Source organism: Aquarana catesbeiana, linkage group LG06, assembly GCF_042186555.1.
Source record: "Aquarana catesbeiana isolate 2022-GZ linkage group LG06, ASM4218655v1, whole genome shotgun sequence".
Classification (NCBI taxonomy): domain Eukaryota; kingdom Metazoa; phylum Chordata; class Amphibia; order Anura; family Ranidae; genus Aquarana; species Aquarana catesbeiana.
Genome location: NC_133329.1, coordinates 297,722,646 through 297,746,559, shown reverse-complemented (window position 1 = coordinate 297,746,559; position 23,914 = coordinate 297,722,646). Strand labels below are relative to the sequence as shown.

General features: G+C 42.6%; 1 protein-coding gene across 27 annotated transcripts in view; it reads right to left on the bottom strand.

The window, feature by feature from the left end:
- UNC80 (unc-80 homolog, NALCN channel complex subunit) overlaps window positions 1-23,914 on the bottom strand; it is a 288,619-nt gene that overhangs the window by 170,862 nt on the left and 93,843 nt on the right. For 20 of the 27 annotated variants that reach the window (XM_073633516.1, XM_073633519.1, XM_073633525.1 and 17 more), the window contains 4 exons: window positions 12,984-13,019; window positions 7,594-7,797; window positions 6,561-6,658; window positions 1,990-2,190 (listed from right to left, as the gene is read on the bottom strand). In XM_073633516.1, coding sequence (XP_073489617.1) covers window positions 1,990-2,190; window positions 6,561-6,658; window positions 7,594-7,797; window positions 12,984-13,019 — 539 coding nt within the window. The remainder of the gene's footprint in view (window positions 1-1,989; window positions 2,191-6,560; window positions 6,659-7,593; window positions 7,798-12,983; window positions 13,020-23,914) is intronic. The other 7 variants (XM_073633520.1, XM_073633528.1, XM_073633532.1 and 4 more) reach the window with 2 other exon arrangements.

Here is a 23,914-nt window from a genome sequence, read left to right as displayed (position 1 = left end):
ATCAACAGTTATCTTCAAAAAAGTGCTAGAGCTTTGCCTGACAGAATGGCCCAGCATTTGGGCGAAGCAGGGAGTCCTAAAAGTTATTTGTTTTCACACTCACTTCTTTGGGTTTGATACTTGTGGTAGATTAAATAAATGCTAGACAGGGCCTGAAAATATTCTGAGATCTTAGACCAGCCGTCATTAAATGGCGGCTCGTGGTCTGAGCACGGACCGAGCGACGCTTCTGCCCGGACTGCCAGGCCGCCAGTGTAGTGCCGAATGTCAGCAGTCATTGGTTTGCAGGGACTGTGGGTTTCCCAGCAACCAGTGATGTTGCGTGTGTTCGCCCCTCCCCCTGCTCCTGACCGCGGCTCTCGCTTGCAGCTCTCGTTCCCAGCTCTCACTCCGGCCGGCCATGAGTTGGGGTGCGATGTCACGTGAGCACCCCACCCCCCTGCTGCTTGTGGCTCTTGGCTCTCACTCCTTGCGAGGTATATCTCGCAGCTTCCACCCCCTGCAGCTTGCCAATTGTGCTGACTCCTGCCCTCGTGGTATGTGGGTGCATTTTTTTGTAAGGTGATCACTGATGGCATATTTTTTTAATGTGCACACTGATGGGCATATTTTGTTAAGGGGCACACTGATGGGCACATTTAGTTGTGCCCATCAAGGTGCCCCTTAACATAAAATGTGCCCATCAGCATGCTACTTATTTTATGTTAAAGGATATGTAAAGGTTTGTTTAAAAAAAAAAACATGTCATACTTACCTCCTCTGTGCAGTTGGTTTTGCACAGAGTGGCCCCGGATCCTCCTCTTCTGGGGTCCCTCAGCAGCACTCCTGGTTCCTCCTCCCTCAGGGCACTCATGCCAGGCATGCTCCCGTGTCCTGGTGCTGCATCTATTGACACAATGACACCCTTAACATTAAATATGCCCATCAGAGTGCCCCTTAACATAAAATGTGGCCATCAGGATGCCCCTTAATTTATGTTAAGGTTCACTCTGATGGGCACATTTTATGCTAAAGGGGCATGCTGACGGGCAAATTTTATGTTAAGGGGCACTCTGATGGGCACAACAAAATGTGCCCATCAGCATGCCCCTTAACATAAATGTACCCATCAGAGTGCCCCTTAACATAAAATAAGGGGCATGCTGATGGGCACATTTTATGTTAAAGTGGCATGCTGATGGGCAAATTTTATGTTAAGGGGCACACTGATGGGCACATATGTTAGTGGGGGCGCGCTAATGGGCACATATTATGTTAAGGGGGTATGCTTATGGGCACATATTATGCTAAGGGGGCACTCTGATGGGGACACCTGATGTGATGGGGACACCTGATGTAAGGGGGCAATCTGATGGGAACACCTGATATAAGGTGGCACTGTAATGGGGACACTTGATGTAAGGTGGCACTGTAATGGGGACATTTCATGTAAAGGGGCACTGACTGGGACACCTGATGTAAGGTGGCACTGTGATGGGGACACCTGATGTAAGTGGGCACTCTGACGGGAATACCTGATGTAAGGGGACACTATGATGGGGACACCTGATATAAGGGGTTACTCTGATGGTGGCAGCTGATTTATGGGGGTAGTCTGATGGGGGCACCCAGTGTAATCAATTACTCTGGTAAGGGCACCTGATGTAAGGGGGAACACTATTGGGGACATTTACATTTACAGAGTATTACCAGAGTGTGTGGAGGAAACAATAAGAAAAGCACCAGAGAGTGTGGCATGCGCCAAAAAAATGAAAGAAGGCGCGTACAATCTTTCATGGCACAGACTGGTGATTCGGACCTCGGGACAGAGCGGTAAATACAATTTACTTACTAACACATACTGCTCAACCAATCAATATGGTTTTACATTGAGTTGACCCTATACAAATGAATAATTAAAAATAATGCTTTAACCGTTGTTTACAAATTGATCCCAGAAGCATGCAGATACACCATACATGTTTTACATACACACACACACACACACACCTCTTTAACTTTTTTGCCTCTGAGACCAGATCCACAGCCCAGATGATCTTCTTTGAGCGAATCTATTGTGTCTCCATAGAGCAACTTGAGAGCTCTGACCAGCCGAGCACATGAGCGACTGTGATGAAGGTAGCAGTGTGGGTGGCAATAGTCCACATGGGTACAAATGAAGCTTTGTTGGTTGCATAAAAGGATCATAACCTAATAAGCATAAAAACATACATGATTAAAACACAAACACTTGAAAAAAAAGTTCACAAAATGTCTTTTCTTTATCAGTCAAATAGGAAATATTGCATACAAATATATTGATAATATACGTACATTATAATATGCAATATTATCATATTATATATATGTATTACAATATACAATATATAAATATATTGTATTTTCATTTCAAGGCTGCATGTGGAGGACTAGCCTCTTCTTCATGTTTTCTTCATGTTTTCTCTGTCTATTCTGATCTGCTTTGCAAAAAAGGTTATTTTACAGAGCTTCAAGCTGTAAATTTACACACACAACTGAATGAGTCAGAACAGTGACTCCCCTTCCCCATCTCCTGCTGTATTCCAAAATGTTTATTAGAGAATGCAGGTCTGGGGGCAAATCGCTGCCACTGTGCTCCCCCTTTAGAAAATGCACTGCACATGACTGGATGAGCAATACAGCAGCTCAATACTCATTCCTGTGATCATGGGCATGCGCAATGCACCATCGGTCCTAGCTTACATGAAGGATAGAAAAGATCACTTAGAATGCTACTTTTCTGACAAGACCTTGCAGAAGCTGCAGTTGGCCTACAGGCATGCAATTTAAAGAAAGTTGAATTTCTCTATACTGTACCATAATATCTAACCTACAGTGGCTCTAAACTGCCCTGCAAGATTTACTAGATAGGTGAACGAACCCTTTGAGCTGGAGTCTTTCCTAGGTTTCTTTGTTTGCTTTAGCAGCTAGTAGCCATCCTAAGCAATATATTCTGTGCTCTGCAAGTTTTCGCTAAGTTTAAAGTGTTGATTGCTTCTGTCTTCTACTGTTGAGGTCTCCAGTGGTCAGAGTCAAAGAAACAATATCTGAGTTATGATTATTTATTCACCCCAGCCAATCACTGAGGAGTTTGTTCAGTGGTAGGATTGAAGGAAGGTGATAAATGTTTGGAGCAACCATTGAATGTATTATTTTCTCCATGGTCTTTGCCTAGTTGGAGCCTGTGTGCAATGCTCTGCAGTATTCCAATTGTCTTGCTTAAAGGACTATACAGGGGGAGCTAAGCAAGAAGATGACTGCCTGGATGGACCATCTGTAAAGACATCTTCTGTGCTGAAGAGTATTTTGGGAGACCCCAGTGGAAGCTACTGCCACTAGACCTTGCAAGAAGGATTCACTGCTCACATATTAAGATACCTTGCTGCTATCAACGAGCAAAAAGTATACAGTGCCTTGAATTTTCTACATTTTGTCATGTTACAACCAAAAACATAAATGTATTTTATTGGGATTTTATGTGATAGCCCAACACAAAGTGGCACATAATTGTGAAGTTGAAGGAAAATGATAAATGGTTTTCAATTTTTTTTACAAATAAATATGTGAAAAGTGTGACATGCATTTATATTCAGTCCCCTTTACTTTGATACCCCAAACTAAAATCTAATTGTCTTCAGAAGTCACCTAATTAATAAATACAACTGTTCTATGAATCCCTCAAAGGTTTGTTAGAGAACCTTAGTGAACAAACAGCATCATTAAGGCCAAGGAAAACACCAGACAGTTCAGGGATAAAATTGTGGAAAAGTTTAAAGCAGGGTTAGGTTATCAAAAAATATCCCAAGCTTTGAACATCTCACTGAGCACTGTTCAATCCATCATCCGAAAATGGAAAGAGTAGGGCACAACTGCAAACCTACCAAGATATGGCCGTCCACCTAAACTTACAGGCCGGGCAAGGAGAGCATTAATCAGAGAAGCAGCCAAGAGGCACATGGTAACTCTGGAGGAGCTGCAGAGATCCACAGCTCAGGTGGGAGAATCTGTCCACAGGACAACTATAAGTTGTGCACTCCACAAATTTGGCCTTTATGCAGGAGTGGCAAGAAGAAAGCCGTTGTTGAAAGAAAGCCATAAGAAGTCCCCTTTGCAGTTTGCAAGAAGCCATGTGGGGGACACAGCAAACATGTGGAAGAAGGTGCTCTGGTCAGATGAGACCAAAATGGAACTTTTTGCCTAAAAGCAAAACGCTATGTGTGGCGGAAAACTAACAGTGCACATCACCCTGAACACACCGTCCCCACCTTGAAACATGGTAGTGGCAGCATCATGTTGTGGGTATGCTTTTCTTCAGCAGTGACAGGGAAGCTGGTCAGAGTTGATGGGAAGATGCATGGAGACAATTACAGGGCAATCTTCGAATAAAAACCTGTTAGAGTCTGCAAAAGACTAGAGATTGGGGCGGGGGTTCACCTTCCAGCAGGACAACGACCCTAATCATACAGCCAGAGCTACAATGGAATGGTTTAGATCAAAGCATATTAATGTGTTAGAATGACCCAGTCAAAGTCCAGACCTAAATCCAATTGAGAATCTGTGGAAAGACTTGAAAATTGCTGTTCACAGATGCTCTCCATCCAATCTGACAGAGCTTGAGCTATTTTGCAAAGAAAAATGGGCAAAAATGTCACTCTATAGTCTCTAGATGTGCAAAGCTAGTAGAGACACACACAAAAAGACTTGTAGCTGTAATTGCAGAGAGGTGGTTCTACAACATATTGAATCAGGGGGGCTGAGTACAATGCACACCACACTTTACACATATTTATTTGTAAAAATGTTTAAAAAACATTTATCATTTTTCTCCCACTTCACAATTATGTGCCACTTTGTGTTGGTATATCACATAAAATCCCAATAAAATAAATTTACGTTTTTTGATGTAACATGACAAAATGTGGAAAATTTCAAGGGGTGTGAATACTTTTTCAAGGCACTAAATATTGTTCAGAGAGAGAGAGGTCCATTGTGACTTAAAACACAGTGACTGCTATTACAGGGTCAAAGATCTTATTTATCTGCTATTAAAGGGCCAAGACTACCAAGAAACCTAAGGAAGGCAAAAACAAGCTACACTAAATTAAAGTTTGGAAGTTGAGGTTCACTCCGCAACCTGTGTGAGACGTTTTTGCTGGTAATCTTTTTGAGTATCCAGCATCTCTAACTCTCTCCCCCAAAGTTGAAGTAAATAATACAATCACAAAAATGAAAAAAGTGACTGGGGCCCAAGTTTTCTTTTACCTTGCCATAAGCCATGGTTTCAACCCTGAGAGTTGCAGCCAGTCTATGACTGACAGCCTCAGCTGTGAATGTTTGCCTATGAGTTTGTTTAAAGGGGTTGTGTACATTATCTCCACTCTGGTCTCAGATTACACTCAGTTCCCCGCTATGTGTTCTATAGTGTGTGATCCTTGCCCTCTACCTGCTAGAGCTCCGAGACACTGTATAAAATGTGTGCTTTAGGAGGCTGTAGAGAGGAGATGACTGCAGGTAAACAGGTACCACTTATACAGGAGAATTTGTTTCATCTCTGCTTATCACCGGAGGCTGGTCACTTTACTAAGTATACAATATGTAAGTGTTAAAAAACACTTTAATCCTCTACAGCCAGACTTGGCACAACTACTTACAAGTTTACACGTCCTGTACTTTCTAAGCATATGCTATTTATTGTCCTCAGTAACTACTTGATAAAGTGCCAATCAGAATGAATCTTCCATGGCAAAACAGCCTGTGGTGGGTGTGTATGGGGATCTCTCCCTCTGCTCACAAAGGGATTCCCAGATCAACAGATTATTGACAAAAGGAATTGCAGTAAATCATGTCACTGTAGAATATTCGAAATACTGAGCAGTTAGTCTGAGTTCTCTGCATTGCAAGGGTTAAATTATATCTAAAGCCAACACTTTTTTTAGTTATTATGGCTAGATCAGGAATTGTTAAAACCACATACTGCTCTTATATTGGTGAGATTGCCGCTTACTTCCTGCTGTGTCTATATGACCAGAAGTGACGGTAATTCTTACAAATGGCAAAATGAGGGAACACCCCTCTTAGACCATTACCACTGGAGGTCCTCATTGGAAGATTTCCCCTCTATTTCTGTATTGGTGACAACTCAATATTTTATATATTATTTTTTCTTTCAATCTCATCATTATCCCTTCCCAACTCGTCCTAACTTTATCAAAACTTAAAGCCAAGCTTTAGATAGACTTTAAAGTATAAGACAGTGCTTCTCAACTTTTTTTCAGCTGCGGCACCTTTTATAATTCTACACAACCTCGAGGCACCCCATTCTAAAATGTAAAAAACAAAACTTATAGTTTTACATAATGAAGCAACATTTACTCAGGTTCTTTCCCTCGTTTAGATAATGTGACTCCAGTGCTTATGGAGAGGGGAAGGGGAGCCGCCAGCATTATTGGTTCAGTGAGGTAATCAGCATTGTGTATGGTCTAGTTTTCTTATACATTCCTGTTTTTCTTTTTTAGACCTGCGCTTTACTTTTCACTACTTACGTGCAACCAAGACATGTTACGATGATAGCTTTCTTCACTGCCAATGTTGCCTCCATCTGGTTCAATACTGGGTTCACTAGTGCTCCAAGGGCTCCCTTCTTCTCAGAAACAAACATTAAATATGCCATAAGTTTATTAAACCCAAATATATCACTGGGGTACAGATGAATCAGCTCAGCCATGCACAGGTGATTTCACAACAAAGCAACACAACACATCTACCCAACTCCCTCCCCCTCTAATCACTAGCTGGATTGGCAAAGACAAGCACATCTATTGGCACATGTCCCCTTTTTTCAAAGGGATGGGACAAAAAGTGGAGAACGAATTCCCTGCATCTTGGAGATGCTGCAGACCACACAATTAGTCTGCAAAGATTTATGTTGCCAAGAATACTTTAAGTATTATAGCATTATAAAAAATACTCCGCTGCAATGAAAAGACACTATTGCCTATATATTATTTTATGTTACTATGGGTATATGTGATGCATTTGTGTCCAATAAAAAATATTTATTTGATGTTATCATGTGGTGTGTTACATGGACTTATATAGATAAAATGTTGAATAACATCACTTATAATGGAGGTAAATAAAACTAGTATTTGTTGGGTGAAATCTCAAATAGCGATTCTTATAGAGTGGTTCTTATACATCTATTTTTTATGCCAAATTCTGTATTATTCCTTGGTTTTGATACAATGGTACCACAAGGGAAAGTTGCAGCATTTTCTATTACTTTGATCATTCAAGGAACATTTATTAAACTGTTGGTGTGGGTGGAAATTTTAGGTTTGTTTCAAACATAATGGATCTTTTTTATACCTCTTAGGCTGTTTTTTTTTCTAACATGGAAAAAAAAAAGTAACTAAGAATTACCATGTGAACAATGAGAGCAACAACTAAGAATTACCATGTGAACAATGGGAGCAACAGATACTTTATTTACCTTCATTTTTGTTTTTTTAAAAAGCTGCCTATGTGTAGTCCTGTCTACCATACCTCCCCTTAGAAAGCTTTTCACTGCGTTACCTATGTCAGTTACAGTGTCCCTGCTCTGTGACAGCTGGATGTCCTCATTCTCGGACCCTGAGTCCTGCCGTGTAAGTTTGGTGCTCTTAAGGCTGCCGGCCCGGCGAATGCTGGACAGGGAGCCCCCTTTCTTCACCCGGAAACTGCGGGTTCCTTTTATCTGGAGCAGGCGGGAGCCTCCTATCCTGATCTTCCTGCTGGGAACTGCATTGAAAGAACACAAGAGGAATTGTTCCCTCTTCTCTGATTGTTTGTGAACACATCTTACTAGATTGCTTTCTTTTGCACAAATTCATAATTCCAAGTAGTCCTTTATTCAAACTCAGAACTAATGACAGCCAGCAGGAAAAGCTTAATAAAATTATTCCTTTAAATATGTTTACCAGGTTTTAATTAGTACCATAAAAATATAAATTTAGAACCTTGCACAATCCATTTGTATGAAATTTAGTATAACTAACAGTGTATGATTGGATTCAAAGCTACAAGCACAACTTATCATTGAATTCCTTAAAGTATACGTATAGGCAAAACTTTTTTGGTTTTGGATTGAATGAACAATGCTCAAAACCCCTGTCAGATTATTCCTAATCACCTTAAAGTGAGGGTAATTCTCTTCCTATACAAATTGGAGGAATTTGGCCTATACGTGGCACATCCCTATTATATTGAAAGACTCAAAACCTATTTGACATGGTTGGACTTTCAAGGCACAATAAGACTTACAATTAAAATTAAGTTGAGTTTATTTATAGAACAAAAATCTCTTAAAACCAATTTCCAATTACATGTAAGATAAAACGTGACTAGAATAGCTTAGGATAGAAACAAGGGAAGAAACAACCAGAGGCCCAAGCAGGGGAGGCCAAATCAGAGGGCAGGAGCCCACCCAAAGTACCACAAGAAAGCCCCACACAGGTCAGTAGGTCATAACTGGATTGCACTGGCGGGTATTAGATGCCTTCTTATTTGGCCTCCCCTGCTAGAGCCTTTAGTCGTTTCTCCCCTTGTTTGATGCATATTCTGGTAACTACAAACACTGTGTTACTTGCACAAAAGTACTGTTATGTTGTTTATCTATTCCATTTATAGCTCCTGAAGAAGTGGCTATATTCCAGGAAACGTGTTGAGCTTTGAAAAACAATATCTGAATATGTCAGTCTGCATATACACCATATTACCAATAATTATTGGGACACCTGCTTTTACACTCACATGAACTTTAATGGCATCCCAGTCTTAGTCCATATGGTTCTTTATTGAGTTGGCCCACCCTTTGCAGCTATAACAGCTTCAACTTAACTGGGAAGGCTGTCCACAAGGTTTAGGAGTGTGTCTATGGGAATGTTTGACCATTCTTCCAGAAGCGCATTTGTGAGGTCAGGCACTGACGTTGGACAAGAAGGTCTGGCTCACAGTCTCCGCTTTAATTCATCCCAAATGTGTTCTATCTGGTTAAGGTCAGGACTCTGTGCAGGCCAGTCCAGTTCCTCCACCCCAAACTCGCTCATCCATGTCTTTATGGACTTTGCTTTGTGCACTGGTGCGCAGTCATGTTGGAACAGGAAGGGGCCATCCCCGAAATGTTCCCACAAAGATGGGAGCATGAAATTGTCCAAAATGTCTTGGTATACTGATGCCTTAAGAGTTCCCTTCACTGGAACTGGAGAGGTGGCCCAATAGGGAGCCAAGCGCAGAAAGTAAACCAAGGTGTCAAAGTAATTATAAAAGTCTCACTTTGGACCGGTGCTACCGCACTCAAATGACCAAATGAGAAACAGACAAAAACAACAGAATTGGGAAGTGCAGATCCAGGAGGTGGCAAGGAATCAATTGGAGATGGAATCCATGTGAAATTTAAAACAGTTTGTTGCTGATAAAACATGAAACCAATACATAGTACAAATGGGAAATATCGTCATAATGGCCAAACTCACTGTGATAGTGCCAGCAATGGAGCCAAAGGTGGTGGAGAAATGGCTGTCCCACTTCCGTGAGGGCTGTGGACAGAGGGCACTGCAGACCAAAAATGGGAAGCCTGAAAACACTTTCCAACAGCATGTGACGTGGCCATGGGAGGAGTCCTGTGGTGTCCGGACACCTTGCAGATAAGCCTCGTACCCGCTGCCCCTCCAGTATCCTTCTCTGGTCCCACCTGCTGCTGCAGCAGCTCTGCTATTTTCCACTCTGGTCATACAGTGATCGTGCTTCCTGGATCTGGACCCAGCCTTTCCCCTCCCTGATGTAGCCCGGCTTTGGTTATGGTCACCGCTCCCAGCTGTTGGAAAGCGTTTTCAGGCTTCCCATTTTTGGTCTGCAGTGCCCTCTGTCCACAGCCCTCACGGAAGTGGGACAGCCATTTCTCCACCACATTTGGCTCCATTGCTAGCACTATCACAGTGAGTTTTGCCATTCTGACAATTTTTCCCATTTGTACTATGTATTGGTTACATGTTTTATCAGCAATAAACTGTTTTAAATTTCACATGGATTCCATCTCCAATTGATTCCTTGCCACCTCCTGGATCTGCACTTCCCAATTCTGTTGTTTTCATTCACATCAGTGCCTGACCTTACAAATGCGCTTCTGGAAGAATGGTAAAACATTCCCATAGACACACTCCTAAACCTTTTGGACAGCCTTCCCAGAAGATTTTAAGCTGTTATAGCTGCACAGGGTGAGCCAACTCAATATTGAACCCTATGGACTAAGACTGGGATGCCATTAAAGTTTCTGTGCATATGAAGGCAGGCGTCCCAATACTTTTGGTAATATAGTGTATGTATCACATAATTAAGTGTATTTAATACACCATGGAGATAAATAATCAAGAAATGACCTATTCTAATAAGAATTTATCTTACATGTAATTGGAAACTGATTTTAAGAGATTCCTGTTGTTAGGTTTTGAGTCTTTCAAATTCTCTTCTTATACAGTTGTCACCAGAACAGGTGTTTCCATTGGAAGATAAGCCCTCATTACTTGATCTGATAACAACTTTAAAATTCTGGATTTATCAGCAGTTTCTATCTCAGTGACAAAGAAAATTAGGGCAAATAGGGAGGTGAATCTACCTAAAAGGGACAAAGACAACAATAAAAACTTGACAACGGGACTAACTGTTCCATACTTCATCCAGAAATTTAGAAAATATAAATATATAAAGAAATATGAGCTTGGCTGAAAGAAACAGTATCACATCCCTTGATAAACTGAAACCAATAAACTATACAGGATGGGACTTTAAAGGTGCTGGAAACCCCCTCAGAATGAGAGTGATTGTTCCCACACACGATATCAAAACCATAACAGACATCCTGAAGGTAGAGTTTCTATCCCGCATGTTATATTGTACATGTATAGCAAATAGTGATGTAAATTCCAGATCCAATGAGAGTTACAGCAGGGGATGAAAACTCGTCTCATTCCGACACGTTTCACCTGTATTGGCAAAGGGTTATAATTTACTCTCTTTATTATCCACTAACTCCCAGTTTATATGAGAACAAAACATCTAGTGATATCGTGTGAGATGCATGTACTCCCCACTCCGATGTTGGTCAAAAATGTGCAGATGCAAACAGATAGGCAAGACCGAAAACATCCCCAACTCCCGGCCGCAGACACCCCTAGAAGGTAGGGAGCAGACACCAGGAAATGTAGACTCGGTTGGTAGAAAGCCCCAAATTTTTGCTGATAAAACAAAGATGGGGCCATTTTCGGTCTCGCCCATCTGTTTGCATCTGAACATTTTTGACCAGCATCGGAGTGGGGAGTACATGCAACTCTATAGATATCGCTAGATGTTTTGTTTTCATATAAATTGTGAATTAGTGAATAATAAAGAAAGTAAATTATAAGTGCTCAACATTTATGGTATTGTATTTTATGTATATATTTTAGTTTTTTTCAATTGTTCCAAACCACACATATGCGCTGAACCCTATGAAGAAGCCAATACAGGTGAAACGCGTCAGTACAGGACAAGTTTTCATCCCCTGCTGTAACTCTCATTGGATCTTGACATCACTATTTGCTATACACATAGTTACATAATTACATAGTAGGTGAGGTTGAAAAAAGACACAAGTCCATCAAGTCCAACCTATGTGTGTGATTATATGTCAGTATTACATTGTATATCCCTGTATGCTGTGCTCATTCAGGTGCTTATCTAATAGTTTTTTGGAACCATCAATGCTCCCTGCTGAAACCACCGCCTGTGGAAGGGAATTCGATATTAAATGCGGGATAGAAACTCTACCTTCAAGGGTGTCTGTTATGGTTTTGACATCATGTGTAGGAATAATCACTACATATTTTTAAGGGGTTAGACCCCTAGTATGTCTTTTGTATCTTTTTTATCTTTTTGTAATACATACTTTTTCACCTTTCATTCTTTTCATTTACATTTCATTCATGCTTTAACTCTTATTCTGAGGGGGTTTCTAGCACCTTTAAAGTCCCATGCTGTATAGTGTATTGGTTTAAATTTAGGAAAAAAATGATCTTTCCATTCACTTGAATGAGGTGGGGGGATGTGTTCTGGGGCTTTTGTTATATAGTGGAACCTTGGATTATGAGCATAATCCGTTCAAGGAGTATGCTGGTAATCCAATGTACTCGCATATCAAAGTAATTCGTTCTGCATTGACTTCAATTGGATGCAATACCGCATGCGGCCAGAGGCGGGGGGCGCCGGAGAGTCTCGGAAACGGCCGAAAAGGCCCGAGGGACACTTCGGCTGCCCTTGGTTCACTAGCCTTTCCGAGGTTTGCCAAGGTCAGACGAACTGTCCTCGGGCCTTACCGTGTATTTCCGAATGGCGCCAATCGGCAACTTTCGGCTCTGCTCGGCTCCGGCGCCCCCCACCTCCAGCCAAAAGCGGTACTGCACACCGATTTTGACCTGAATCCTGCTCATTTTGCGAGACAACACTCGCAAACCGAGTTAGGATTTTTAGAAATACAAAGCTTGGTTTGCGAAACGCTCGTTAACCGCGTTACTCGCAGACCGAGGTTCCACTGTATTTAAGTTGGGTTGCATTCTCATACAAGTCTATAGGAATGCAAAACCCACTTGAAAATCAGTCAAATGCAGGTGAGAAAGAGGTCAACAGCAGGTCAAATGCACCTTTTGGTCATTCTGAATGTCCATCAACACAGATCCTTGGTATAAGAATACAAAGTATAATGCAATTCAAGACAACAGAACTGACACTGCCCAGTTCATAAATTACTACTGGGTGGCTGTCAGTAATTTGTAAAAGGAGGGCATAACCTGATTTAAATTTTCTTCACCCAAAAGATTTTACATAGTAACTACTTGCTCCTACAATTTTAAGCAAAGCTGATAGAAAATGTGGTAAAGATACAATGTTATGTATACCTTTGGCTTTGCTGAAAATGTAATTTTGTCTGCAAGCTGTGGAAGTAAGCCGATAAAGCAAATCAGATCATAGTGTTTTACAGCAATATCCTATTGTCTAAAATTAGTGGGTTTGATGTTCAGAAATAGAACGCCCCGGGACGTTCTCTGCCTGGCCACAAAAATGCAATATTTCAGATAGTAAATTTCATATTACTGTGTAAAATTAATCCATACACTGAGAGATTAAAGGTTGTCTCTAGCCATGCATTTTAAGCTTTGGATAGGGCAGGAAGCAGGTAAAACCCCAGTCAGCTTTATATTTTATTTATTTACTGGCTTTATCCTTTTAGAAAAAAAAAATCTCCAGTTCCTGTCTTCTGATAATATTGTTGTTGTAAAGACAGGCAGTCTGTAAAAAAAAAAAAAAGATGTAATACTTACCTTGACTAAAATCTTTGCTCTTTTTAGGCGCTCCAGCTGCCCATGGTATTTGACACTTCTAGGTGTGTCAGATACTTGGTCCTCCGATAAGAACTTGTGGTTTCTTCCACTGGCCGCTACATCACTACAGGACAGAGAAGTGGCCAGCAGTAAGAATCACATCGCTTGGCCAGGTTACACTATCCAACACACACTCTTCATGAGAGCAAAGGTTTTACTTACCACCCACTGGAAAGGTAACCCAACCATCCAGAGAACTGGCTGCATTTGCCTAAGCTGAGTGTCTGTGACACTCTTTCACACTACCCAGAGCCAGCAAAGTTCCCCCCCTGCATGGATAGGAAAGGAGAGACAGCTTAATCTGCTCCCCCTCCTCCTGTTCCTAACTCTCTGTGTCTGTCTACAAATTTCTCTTTTCTGAGGCACAACACGCCAGGGATTGGAGTGTGGGCAGGAAATTTGAAGCCCAGCAGCCAGCAGATACATCTTGGATGAAAGGTGCTAATGCCTGAGCCTCCACCCTCGGGCAAGTGAGCTTACCATCCACTGTCTGTGATGGAAATCTCCCACCTCCCTCCCTTCTCTCTCCTTTGAGTACACTAAGGCTGGCCATACATGATACAATTCTCTTGTACAACTTTCCTTTAGATTTACCAAAACCATATAATAGGAGGTCCAACCTAAACACTTTCAATTTGTATGCAATCAGGCAGGCTCTTGCACTACATAGTTGAAGGTAAATCTAAAGAAAATTGAAGAAAATTGTATGGTGTATGGCCAAATTAAGACAAGGGGGCTGAGATGTAAGGGGTGCTCTGCAGACTCTGATGTAAGGGGGGCTTTGGGAACCCTGATTTAAGGGGGGATGCTGGGAACTCTGATGCAAGCGCCGGCTTTGGTAAACAGAAATCCCCTTTAAACCAGAGTCCACAGCATTCCCCCTTTTAAAAAAAAAAATTGCAGTGCACTGCTAAACTGTTTTGGTTTTGCTTGAAGAAAAGGTGGCAACCCTACTAGGCGGTCATACACCTGCAGCTGGTAATGTTGTTATTTTGCTTTGGCCACAGGTTTGCTTTAAAGATTCTTTCTAATGTGTGTAGAGTGATGGAACATACATACAGGTATATAAAATATAAAACATATTCTAATATCTAAATTTTTGCATATTAAACTATTTAAAACATATTTGCTGGTCTTAGTAACTGACTAGAGTTCTTTGAGATGATAGAGGCATTATTATATAAAAGCATAGGTTTTTGTGTTAGTGTGACATCATCAAATAAAGCATTTGAATTGGTTCTCCTTCTTAATAAATAAAAACAAACACACGCACAGTATATCACATTGCTATTTATACAATTGCTTTCCTTCCACCAAACTGTGACTGAATAACATGGGCATTTCTTGGGAAATATTATCTGCACAGCACAAATCTTTCATAGAAACTGTAATCATTTTACTCAACCACAACACCTATATTAATTGTAATAAAAAGTTGAACAAATACAAAATATTTTATGTGAACCAGACTTTGATATGATTGAAAATGTGTTTTTAATCATTTTAACCTTAGAGATTAGGCTATGTGAGATAATCTATGTTCCAGTTTTACTGTTAACAATGGAATCTGCCAAGATAAAGACATGAGAGCATATGTTAAGGTTTTGGAGGTGGTAAGCTCTGGTTACAGAGGAAGCTTATATGAGTGTTATGTGATACTAAGTTTGAGACAGATACTGTTTACAAAAACATCAGGGAATTACACCTCTAATACCTCTACAAAACCTTGATCTGCTGCTTACCTGGAATTTGCTGCTACAATACTGAACCCAGAAGTGCTCAGAGTTGATTGCTTCCGGGTTCAGCCAAAACAAAGAATATCACTTACTGCAGTTTAGGATGCTCTCCATTCTGACTGCTGATTGGCTATTACTTCTGAAAATAGAAAAGCCAGCTGAGTTTGTTTAGAAATGTACCACCATTTCTATATTTAGTAAAAGTGGTGGGGGAACTGTAAAGTTACCTATTCACTTCTACCTGTGGGCCATAACTTAATACATTAATAAAAAGTATGAAACTATAGATTCAATATGATAGTATTTCCCTCATGACAGGTTTTATAAGCATCTTGTAATAATTCAAGCCAGAATTGATATTTTGTTGTTCTAAAAGAATATACTCCTCTTTCGCTCCCTCTCTGTAAAAACCCTGATAATTCCAGGAATGCAGAAGCACATGTTTAACTCCATGTGACAGCTGAGGTGCTTGCTGATTGGTGCTATGTTATCATACGTGTGCAGGGAAAGTGCTCTACTTCATATAAGCCCTGAATGGAATGGCTCAGAGCTGACACATAATACAATCCAATGAGACCACTAAACAAATGTCCAAGAGTCCAAGGTAATTTAATAATTATTATTATTATTACTATACACGATTTATATAGTGCCAACAGTTTACGCATCGCTTTACAATGTAGAGGTGGGGGGGTAGCACAAGTACAGTTCAATACAGAAAAGACAGGAGGGCCCTACTCATAGAGCTTACATTCTAAAGGGAGGGGTTGGTGGTAAAAAGGTAATAGATGCAGGGAATGATTGGATGGGGGTGGCTCGGGGACAGTTAGGTGGGTGTGGGATAGGCTTCCCTGAGTGAGTTTTCAGGGATCTCCTAAAGGTGGACAGGTTAGGGGCTGATCGGATATACCGAGGCAGGGAGTTCCAGAGAATGGGAGAGGCTCTGGAGAAGTCCTGAAGGCGAGCATGAGAGGAGGTAACAAGGGAGCTAGAGAGCAGGAGGTCCCGGGAGGAGCGGAGGGGACGATTTGGGCGATATCTGCAGATGAGGTTGGTGATGTAGCTTTGGGTGATGTTGTGGATGGCCTTGTATTTAGTGGTTAGCATTTTGAATTTTATACGGTGGGGTAGGGGAAGCTAGTGAAGGGATTGGCAGAGAGGAGCAGCAGTCACGGATCGATTAGTGAGGTGTATTAGTCTAGCAGCAGCATTCATAATAGACTGAAGGGGAGATTGCCTGCGTAAGGGTAGGCCATTAAGGAGAGAGTTGCAGTAGTCAAGGCAGGAAATAATCAAGGAGTGAATAAGTTGCTTTGTGGTGTCATTAGTCAGGAAGGCTTGAATTCTGGAGATGTTGTGGAGGTTAAGGCGGCATGATTTAGCCAGTGATTGGATGTGGGGGCTGAAGGAGAGGTCAGAGTCAAGGATTACACCCAGCACCCTGGCATGTGTGGAGGGGCCAATGGTTGTGCTGTTTATCTTAATGGTAAAGTCATGGGGGGGGGGGCACCGGGAAGGAGCAAATATAACAAGCTCAGTTAACAGATTAAACCCAATGTGCTTCGGTAGCCAAACACACTCCCTCTTCATCAGGGCTTAAGAATTTTCACTGTGCTTAAATGAATTCAGATGAGTAGATACCATATAAATCTGTACTGTAACATTGCCCAAAATCACAGTCAAAATCCTTAAAGTGGTTGTAACCATTACACATACCCACTGAGTGCGTAGCCTCAGGTGATACACAGAAATAAAAAAAAAATTCCTCCTATATAAGTTGTACCCATTTATCTGCAACATTCTCCTCTACAGCCTCCTAAATCACACATTTTACACAGCATTTCTTAACTCTAGCAGGCAGGGGACAGGGATCTGCAGAACACAGAGGAGGGAGCTGAGTGTAATCTGAGACCTGAGTGAAGGGAATGGATACACCCCCTTTCTAAAAAGTCTCACTGGGAAACATGCCCAGCTAAGGCTGTCAGACCTGCTGTGTGCTTGAGGGGGCAGGGCTCTGTGGTGTCAGCATAATGTGATTCATGCAGATAGCAGAGACCTCAGCGCAGCATTTGATACAGTGAACCACAATACTTTACTTGTCCGCCTCTCAGAAGTGGCAGGAGCCACAGGTCCGGCTCTAAAATGGTTTGCATCCTTCCTAGAGAATCGCTCTCAGATAGTGAAGCTAGGAACATTCACCTCGGAAACCCGGGCAATCTCCTGCGGAGTTCCTCAGGGCTCACCCCTGTCACCAGTACTATTCAACATATACATCCGCCCACTTCTCAATCTCATCAGGAAAACCGATCTCTGCTTCCACTCATACGCTGACGACACCCAACTCTACTTTCGCATCACCGGACAAAAAAACCATCATCAACAATTAGAAGAATGCCTCAGTTCAATTGATGACTGGATGACCTTCAGCTCCCTCAAACTTAACGGCGCAAAAACAGAACTTCTTCTCCTACATGCCAACAAAAATTCCAAAATTAAGACCCCGTGGACACCTCCCACCATCCTAGGACAGGCCATCGCTCCAAGCCTCAAAGCCAAGAGTCTCGGAGTCATCTTTGACTCAGGAATGACAATGGATGCACAAATAGGATCAGTGGTGAGCGGTTCCCACCATCTCCTCGGCCTCCTACGCAGACTCATCCCCTTCATCCCAGAAGAAGACAAAGCGGCAGTTGTGGGAACAATCATCAATTCCGGACTCGACTATGCAAATTTGCTCTACTTAGGACTACCCTAATATCAGCTTGCGCGCTTCCATATTATTCAAAACACAAAGCAAGACTGTTAACAGGAAAAAAACCCTGGGAATCTATTTCACCATCCCTAAAGTGCCTACACTGGCCAACCGTAAAGAATCGGATCAAATTCAAGACCCTCTGCCTCCCCCACAAATGCATACAAGGAAACGCTCCGCTATATCTTCAGGAGAAAATAAAACACTATACACCCAATCGCAGCCTTCGATCAGCTAACCAAAATCTCCTCATCATGCCCAAATATTGCTACAAAGCAAAGGGAGAACGAAGATTCGCAGTCCAAGGACCTCGACTATGGAACGCTCTTCCGACCCACATCCGCATGGAAGAAAACCATCAGGCCTTCAGGAAAAAACTAAAGACCTTCCTTTTCTAAGAGCTGGCAACAGAGAACGCATTTCTAGCGCCTTGAGGCGATTCAGTTCGCATTTGCACGCTCTACAAATCCTTCATTCATTCATTCAGAGAGAGGAAAGAGCAGGTAGGAACCACAGTAAGTGCTTTGGATTGAGACTTGTACACACTACAGAGAGATATGCTTTGTTCATTTTTTTTATTTAAGTTCTGATGAAGGGGGAGTCTGTTTGGCCCCCGAACACTGGATTTATTCTGCTTTAAATCAATTTTATAGTTAATTTACCTTGGACATTTGTTTGACGGTCTCATTGGATTGTATGTATGTGGATTCACAACTGTGGGTCTTTTTCCTAAGGAGTGAGTGTACCCAGTGACAATTTAAGTGACTCGTAAATAATCTGAATCCAGCACACTGTTTGTTCTTGTGTTCAGAGCTGACAAAGGGCTGTCTTCACTCTTGGTGTCTGAACAGACCAGCCAGGTTTGAGGGAAACATAGGGCAAGATGGCATTACAATTAACAAAGAAATCTATAACTGGCCTTCACAGCAAGGAGCACATGGAAGGGCAATGCATGCAAGACAAAACCAGAGAAAATTCCCAGATCAACTCTCCAACTCTCCTTAAAGGCACAGGGGCACACTGGACACCCAGCACAGTGGTGAGTGAACACACTGGACACCTTTGCTTCTTTTGTGCTATGTGTCCAGTGTGCCCTGTGCCTTTAAGGAGGGCTGGGCTATCTCCAGGCCCACCAGCCCTCTATCTATTCATAAGAATGCATGTGCTCCCACTATTGAAAACTCTTATAAATTTACAAGGGTTAGGACTGCAGGTAATACAGGGTGCCTTAAAGGGGCACTGCAACTTATGCATGCGTTTGCAAATGTGTGCTAACTAAACCCCTGTGTTTAACGCATACTGTTAGACAGGTAAATTTGGTTGGTAAGCAGACTGGTTGGTAAATTGAGCTGGGAATTTTCTCTGGTTTTGTCTTGCAAGGATGGCATTACCCTTACCTACATGGGCAAAGCCCACATTCACTTCAAAGGAAACGTGTACTGAGTAAATAAAGGGTCTGCAACTACTAGCTTTTCAAAATATTAGTTCCCTGACTAATCCAATGGCTTCAGTACATTCTGCGTTATATTGGAGCAAGTATGCAATTTAAGACTTTTGACTTCACTCTCACTTTTCCAATCTGCATGCTTGTTTCAGTGTCTTGGAAAGTATTGAGGCCAGAGACAGTTAAACAAGTATTCTTAGCTAAAGATCAAGCAATGACAAATTATATTATGCCCTGAGTACAAATTTACTTCTATAAGATTGGTGTATTTTGGGACACCATCTACAAAACTGCTATAGTACTGATAATAATAATAATTACATAGCACATTAAGGGTACCTGGCATGTAAAAAAAGAGGGTTCCCATTGCAAAACTACTTCTGAAAACACTACTTCCCTACTTGTCATGCTGACCCTAAATGCTTTCCTAGTAAATGACAGTCCCCTTTTTTGCATTAATTCTCCAGGTTTGTGATTCAGAAAACATTTCCAGGTAACCAGTATTTTCAGAAGTGTTGGATCTTGTATTTTTGTCCACATAACAGATATTTTACACTAAATTTAACCAATAAATATAACCTGCTTCCAATGGGAGCCCTCAACCTAATGTCCCCACAATACCTGCAGACACACACACACACACACATACACAAAGGCCAATAAAATGATCAGTATATTTTGGATTGTGGTGGGAAACCCAAGCAGAAAAGGAACACATACATGTCTAAGTTGATAGTATCCTAGGTAAGATTCAATCTCAGGACTACAAGACAAGAAGACTAAGCAGTTCGGTTCGGACCAGAACTTCCGAACACCGCAAACGTTTAGATCTGAATAACAAACCCCATTAAAGTCAATGGGACCCGAATGTCAAATATCAAAAGTGCCCATTTTGAAGGCTTAAATGCAAGTAATTAGGCACACAATGGTTATAGGGGTCAGGGTCCTGCCCTGGGGGACATGGATCGATAAAAAAAAGTTTGTGAAAAACATAATTTTTAAATGAGCAGTGATTTTTTGATTTTTAAAGTGAAAGCCTAAAAATGAAATATTCCTTCCAATATAGTATCAGGGTGCTCCTCTTAGTCTAACTGTAAAGTGGCAGATCTGTACCATGTCTAGAATCTGCTGCAGCAATAATTGAATTTATAAAGCCAAAAAAAATGACATTTTTCCTGCAAGCTGCCTTTATTTTGCTCAGCAACAGCTGGGGAGCCAGTGTGTATGGTGAGGCCACAATGTAGTGCACTAGGAACAAGATTAGAGATTTTTTGGATACATTCTGGTGTCACTTTGACTTTGGATAGAAGTAACGGATGCGTTAAAATTGGTCTTTGGGTGTCGGTGGCATCTTCCCACCGTAACCCTATAGAGATAATCTTGATGAAAGCAAAAATTTGCCTTGCTGTAAAAAATTGCAATGATATGCACTGGCTGTTTATGACCGCCTGAAATGGCTACAGACTCTTCTGGCCTGCTTTAGTACATCTTGCAACCCTGGGTATGTACTTAGGAAATGCTGCACCACCAAATTGAGGACATGTGCCAGGCATGGCACATGTGTCAACTTTCCCTGTCTAAGGGCGGACAGGAGGTTTGAGCCATTATCGGACACCACCATTCCTGGCTCCAGCTGGTGTGGTGTGAACCACCTCTGGGCCTGTCCTTGCAGCGCTGCAAGAATCTCTGCTCCAGTGTGGTTCCTGTCCCCTAAACACACCAGCTGAAGGACTGCATGGCACCTTTTAGCCTGACTCTGGGAAAAGCCCTTTGAACGCTTAGGGGGTACCTGATGTTCATAGGACAATTCTGCAGAGGAGGGCATGGAGGTGGCGGAGGAGGAGGAGGGGGTAGAGCTCACAGGTCTGGCATCATCACCACCAGCTGTATGGAGACGTGGGGACACAACAAGCTGTAGCACTGAGCTCTGTCCTGCATCCTTTTGAGTTGCAAGCAGCATTACCCAGTGTGCTGTGAATGAAATATATCGTCCCTGCCCATGCTTGCTGGACCACGTGTCAGCAGTAAGGTGGATTTTACGGATGACTGCCTTGCCCAATGATGCCAGAACATTCCCTTCCACGTGATGGTAGAGAGATGGAACGGCCTTATGTGAAAAGTAGTATCGACTGGGAACCTGCCATTGTGGTACAGCACATTGTGCGAATTCACGGAAGGGGGCAGAATCCACCAGGCTGAAAGGCAAAAGTTGGAGAGCCAACAACTTTGACAAGCTTGCATTCAGGCGCTGGGCATGTGGGTGGCAGGGACTGTTTTTTTTTCCGCTGCAGAAGATGGGGCAGAGAAATTTGCCGGCTACAGTCTACACCTGGTGGTGTGCTGCTGGTAGATGAGCTGCTAGGACCTTGGACACCCGGTAACCCTATAGAGGTACTCTTGATGTAAGCAAGAATTTGCCTTGCTGTAAACAATTGCAATGATATGCACCTGTCAAACAGGTACAGAAAAATTGGTCTTTGGGTGTCGCTGGTGCCTTCCCACTGTAACCCTATAGAGGTACTCTTGATGCAAGCCAGAATTTGCTTTGCTGTAAAAAATTGCAATGATATGCACCTGTCAAACAGGTGCAGAAAAATTGGTCTTTGTGTGTCGGTGGTGCCTTCCCACCGTAACCCTATAGAGGTACTCTTGATGTAAGCAAGAATTTGCCTTGCTGTAAAAAATTGCAATGATATGCACCTGTCGGACAGGTGCAGAAAAATGAGTCTTTGGGTGTTTATTGTGCCCATGAAACCTATACCAAAAACATTCTTCCAGATGAAATGATTGAACACCCTCAAACCTAGGCAGCCTCGAAGTCCTGCAGAGATTCCACGTCCCAAAAATACTTAATCAGTGACATCGGCATCAGGGGCTTCATAGCTGGTAATCCAGGACTGATTCATTTCTATAAAAGTCAAACGGTCCACAGAGTCTGTGGACAGATGCGTTCTATGATCAGTAACGAAACCTCCTGCAGCACTGAACGCCCATTCTGAAAGAACACTGGATGCAGGGCAGCCCAACAACTCAATAGCATACTGGGCAAGTTCTGGCCAGTGGTCTATTCTCATGACCCAGTAAGCCTGTGAATCGTCAGCTGCAAAGCGGCGGCGAGGACTAAAAAAATTCTGAAATGCCTCACTTAGGCGGATGCCTTCTCCAACGCTCCTTTCTTGACCAACAGAAGACTCAAAACAACGTTTTCCACCACACTGTAACCTACTGGAGTCAGGAAAAATGTTCAATAAAATCCTCTTTAATGTGTCCTCAAGAGATTTTATCCTCTGCACTCTCTGTGGGGACGGGTTTGTTTTTAGAGACCTTCCCCTTATAACGGTGGTCAAGGAGGGTTGCCAACCAGTAATCATCCTTCTCCTTTATGCCACGTATTCTTGGGTCTTTTCGCAGGCTTTGAAGCATGAGGTTGCCAATGCGCCTCAAATTTGCAGAGGCTTGAGAAGCAGACTCCTCGGGGTCACTCAGGATGACAGCATCTGGAACTTCCTCCTCCCAGCCACCTACTACTCCCAAGGGTCCTGGGGTTGGAAAGCCATCGCTTACAGATTGACGCATGTCTTCCTCTTCTTCAAAGTCTATGAAAGTGCCAGAATCCTATTCGTCATCCTACTCCCCTCTCTCCTGTGTGTTCTGTGACATAGGAATGATGGTGTCTGCATAAAGTGGGCCTTGAGAGGAAAGGAAGTCCTCCTCTTTCTCCTGCTGCTCTGCCTCCAGTGCCTGTCCATAATGCCATGCAGAGTCTGCTCCAGCAGGAACACGACAGGGATTGTGTCACTGATGCATGCACTGTCACTGCTCACCATCCTTGTGGCCTCCTCAAATGGTGACAATACAGTGCGTGCATCCTTAATGATCAGCCATTGGCGTGGGGAAAAAAAGTTGAGGCGGCTTGAGCCTGTCGTCGTGCCGTACTGACACAGGTACTCGTTGACGGCCCTCTGCTGCATGTATAGCCGCTGCAGCATTCCCAAAGTTGAGTTCCACATGGTGGGCATGTCACAAATCAGGCGGTTTATGGGCAGGTGGAATTCCTGCTGAATTTCAACCAACGGAGCAATTGGCTGTGTATGACCGCCTGAAATGGCTACAGACTCTTCTGGCCTGCTTTAGTACATCTTGCAACCCTGGGTACGTACTTAGGAAACGCTGCACCACCAAATTGAGGACATGTGCCAGGCATGGCACATGTGTCAACTTTCCCTGTCTAAGAGCGGACAGGAGGTTTGAGCCATTATCGGACACCACCATTCCTGGCTCCAGCTGGCGTGGTGTGAACCACCTCTGGGCCTGTCCTTGCAGAGCTGCAAGAATCTCTTCTCCAGTGTGGTTCCTGTCCCCTAAACACACCAGCTGAAGGACTGCATGGCACCTTTTAGCCTGACTCTGGGAAAAGCCCTTTGAACACTTAGGGGGTACCTGATGTTCATAGGACAATTCTGCAGAGGAGGGCATGGAGGTGGCGGAGGAGGAGGAGGAGTTAGAGCTCACAGGT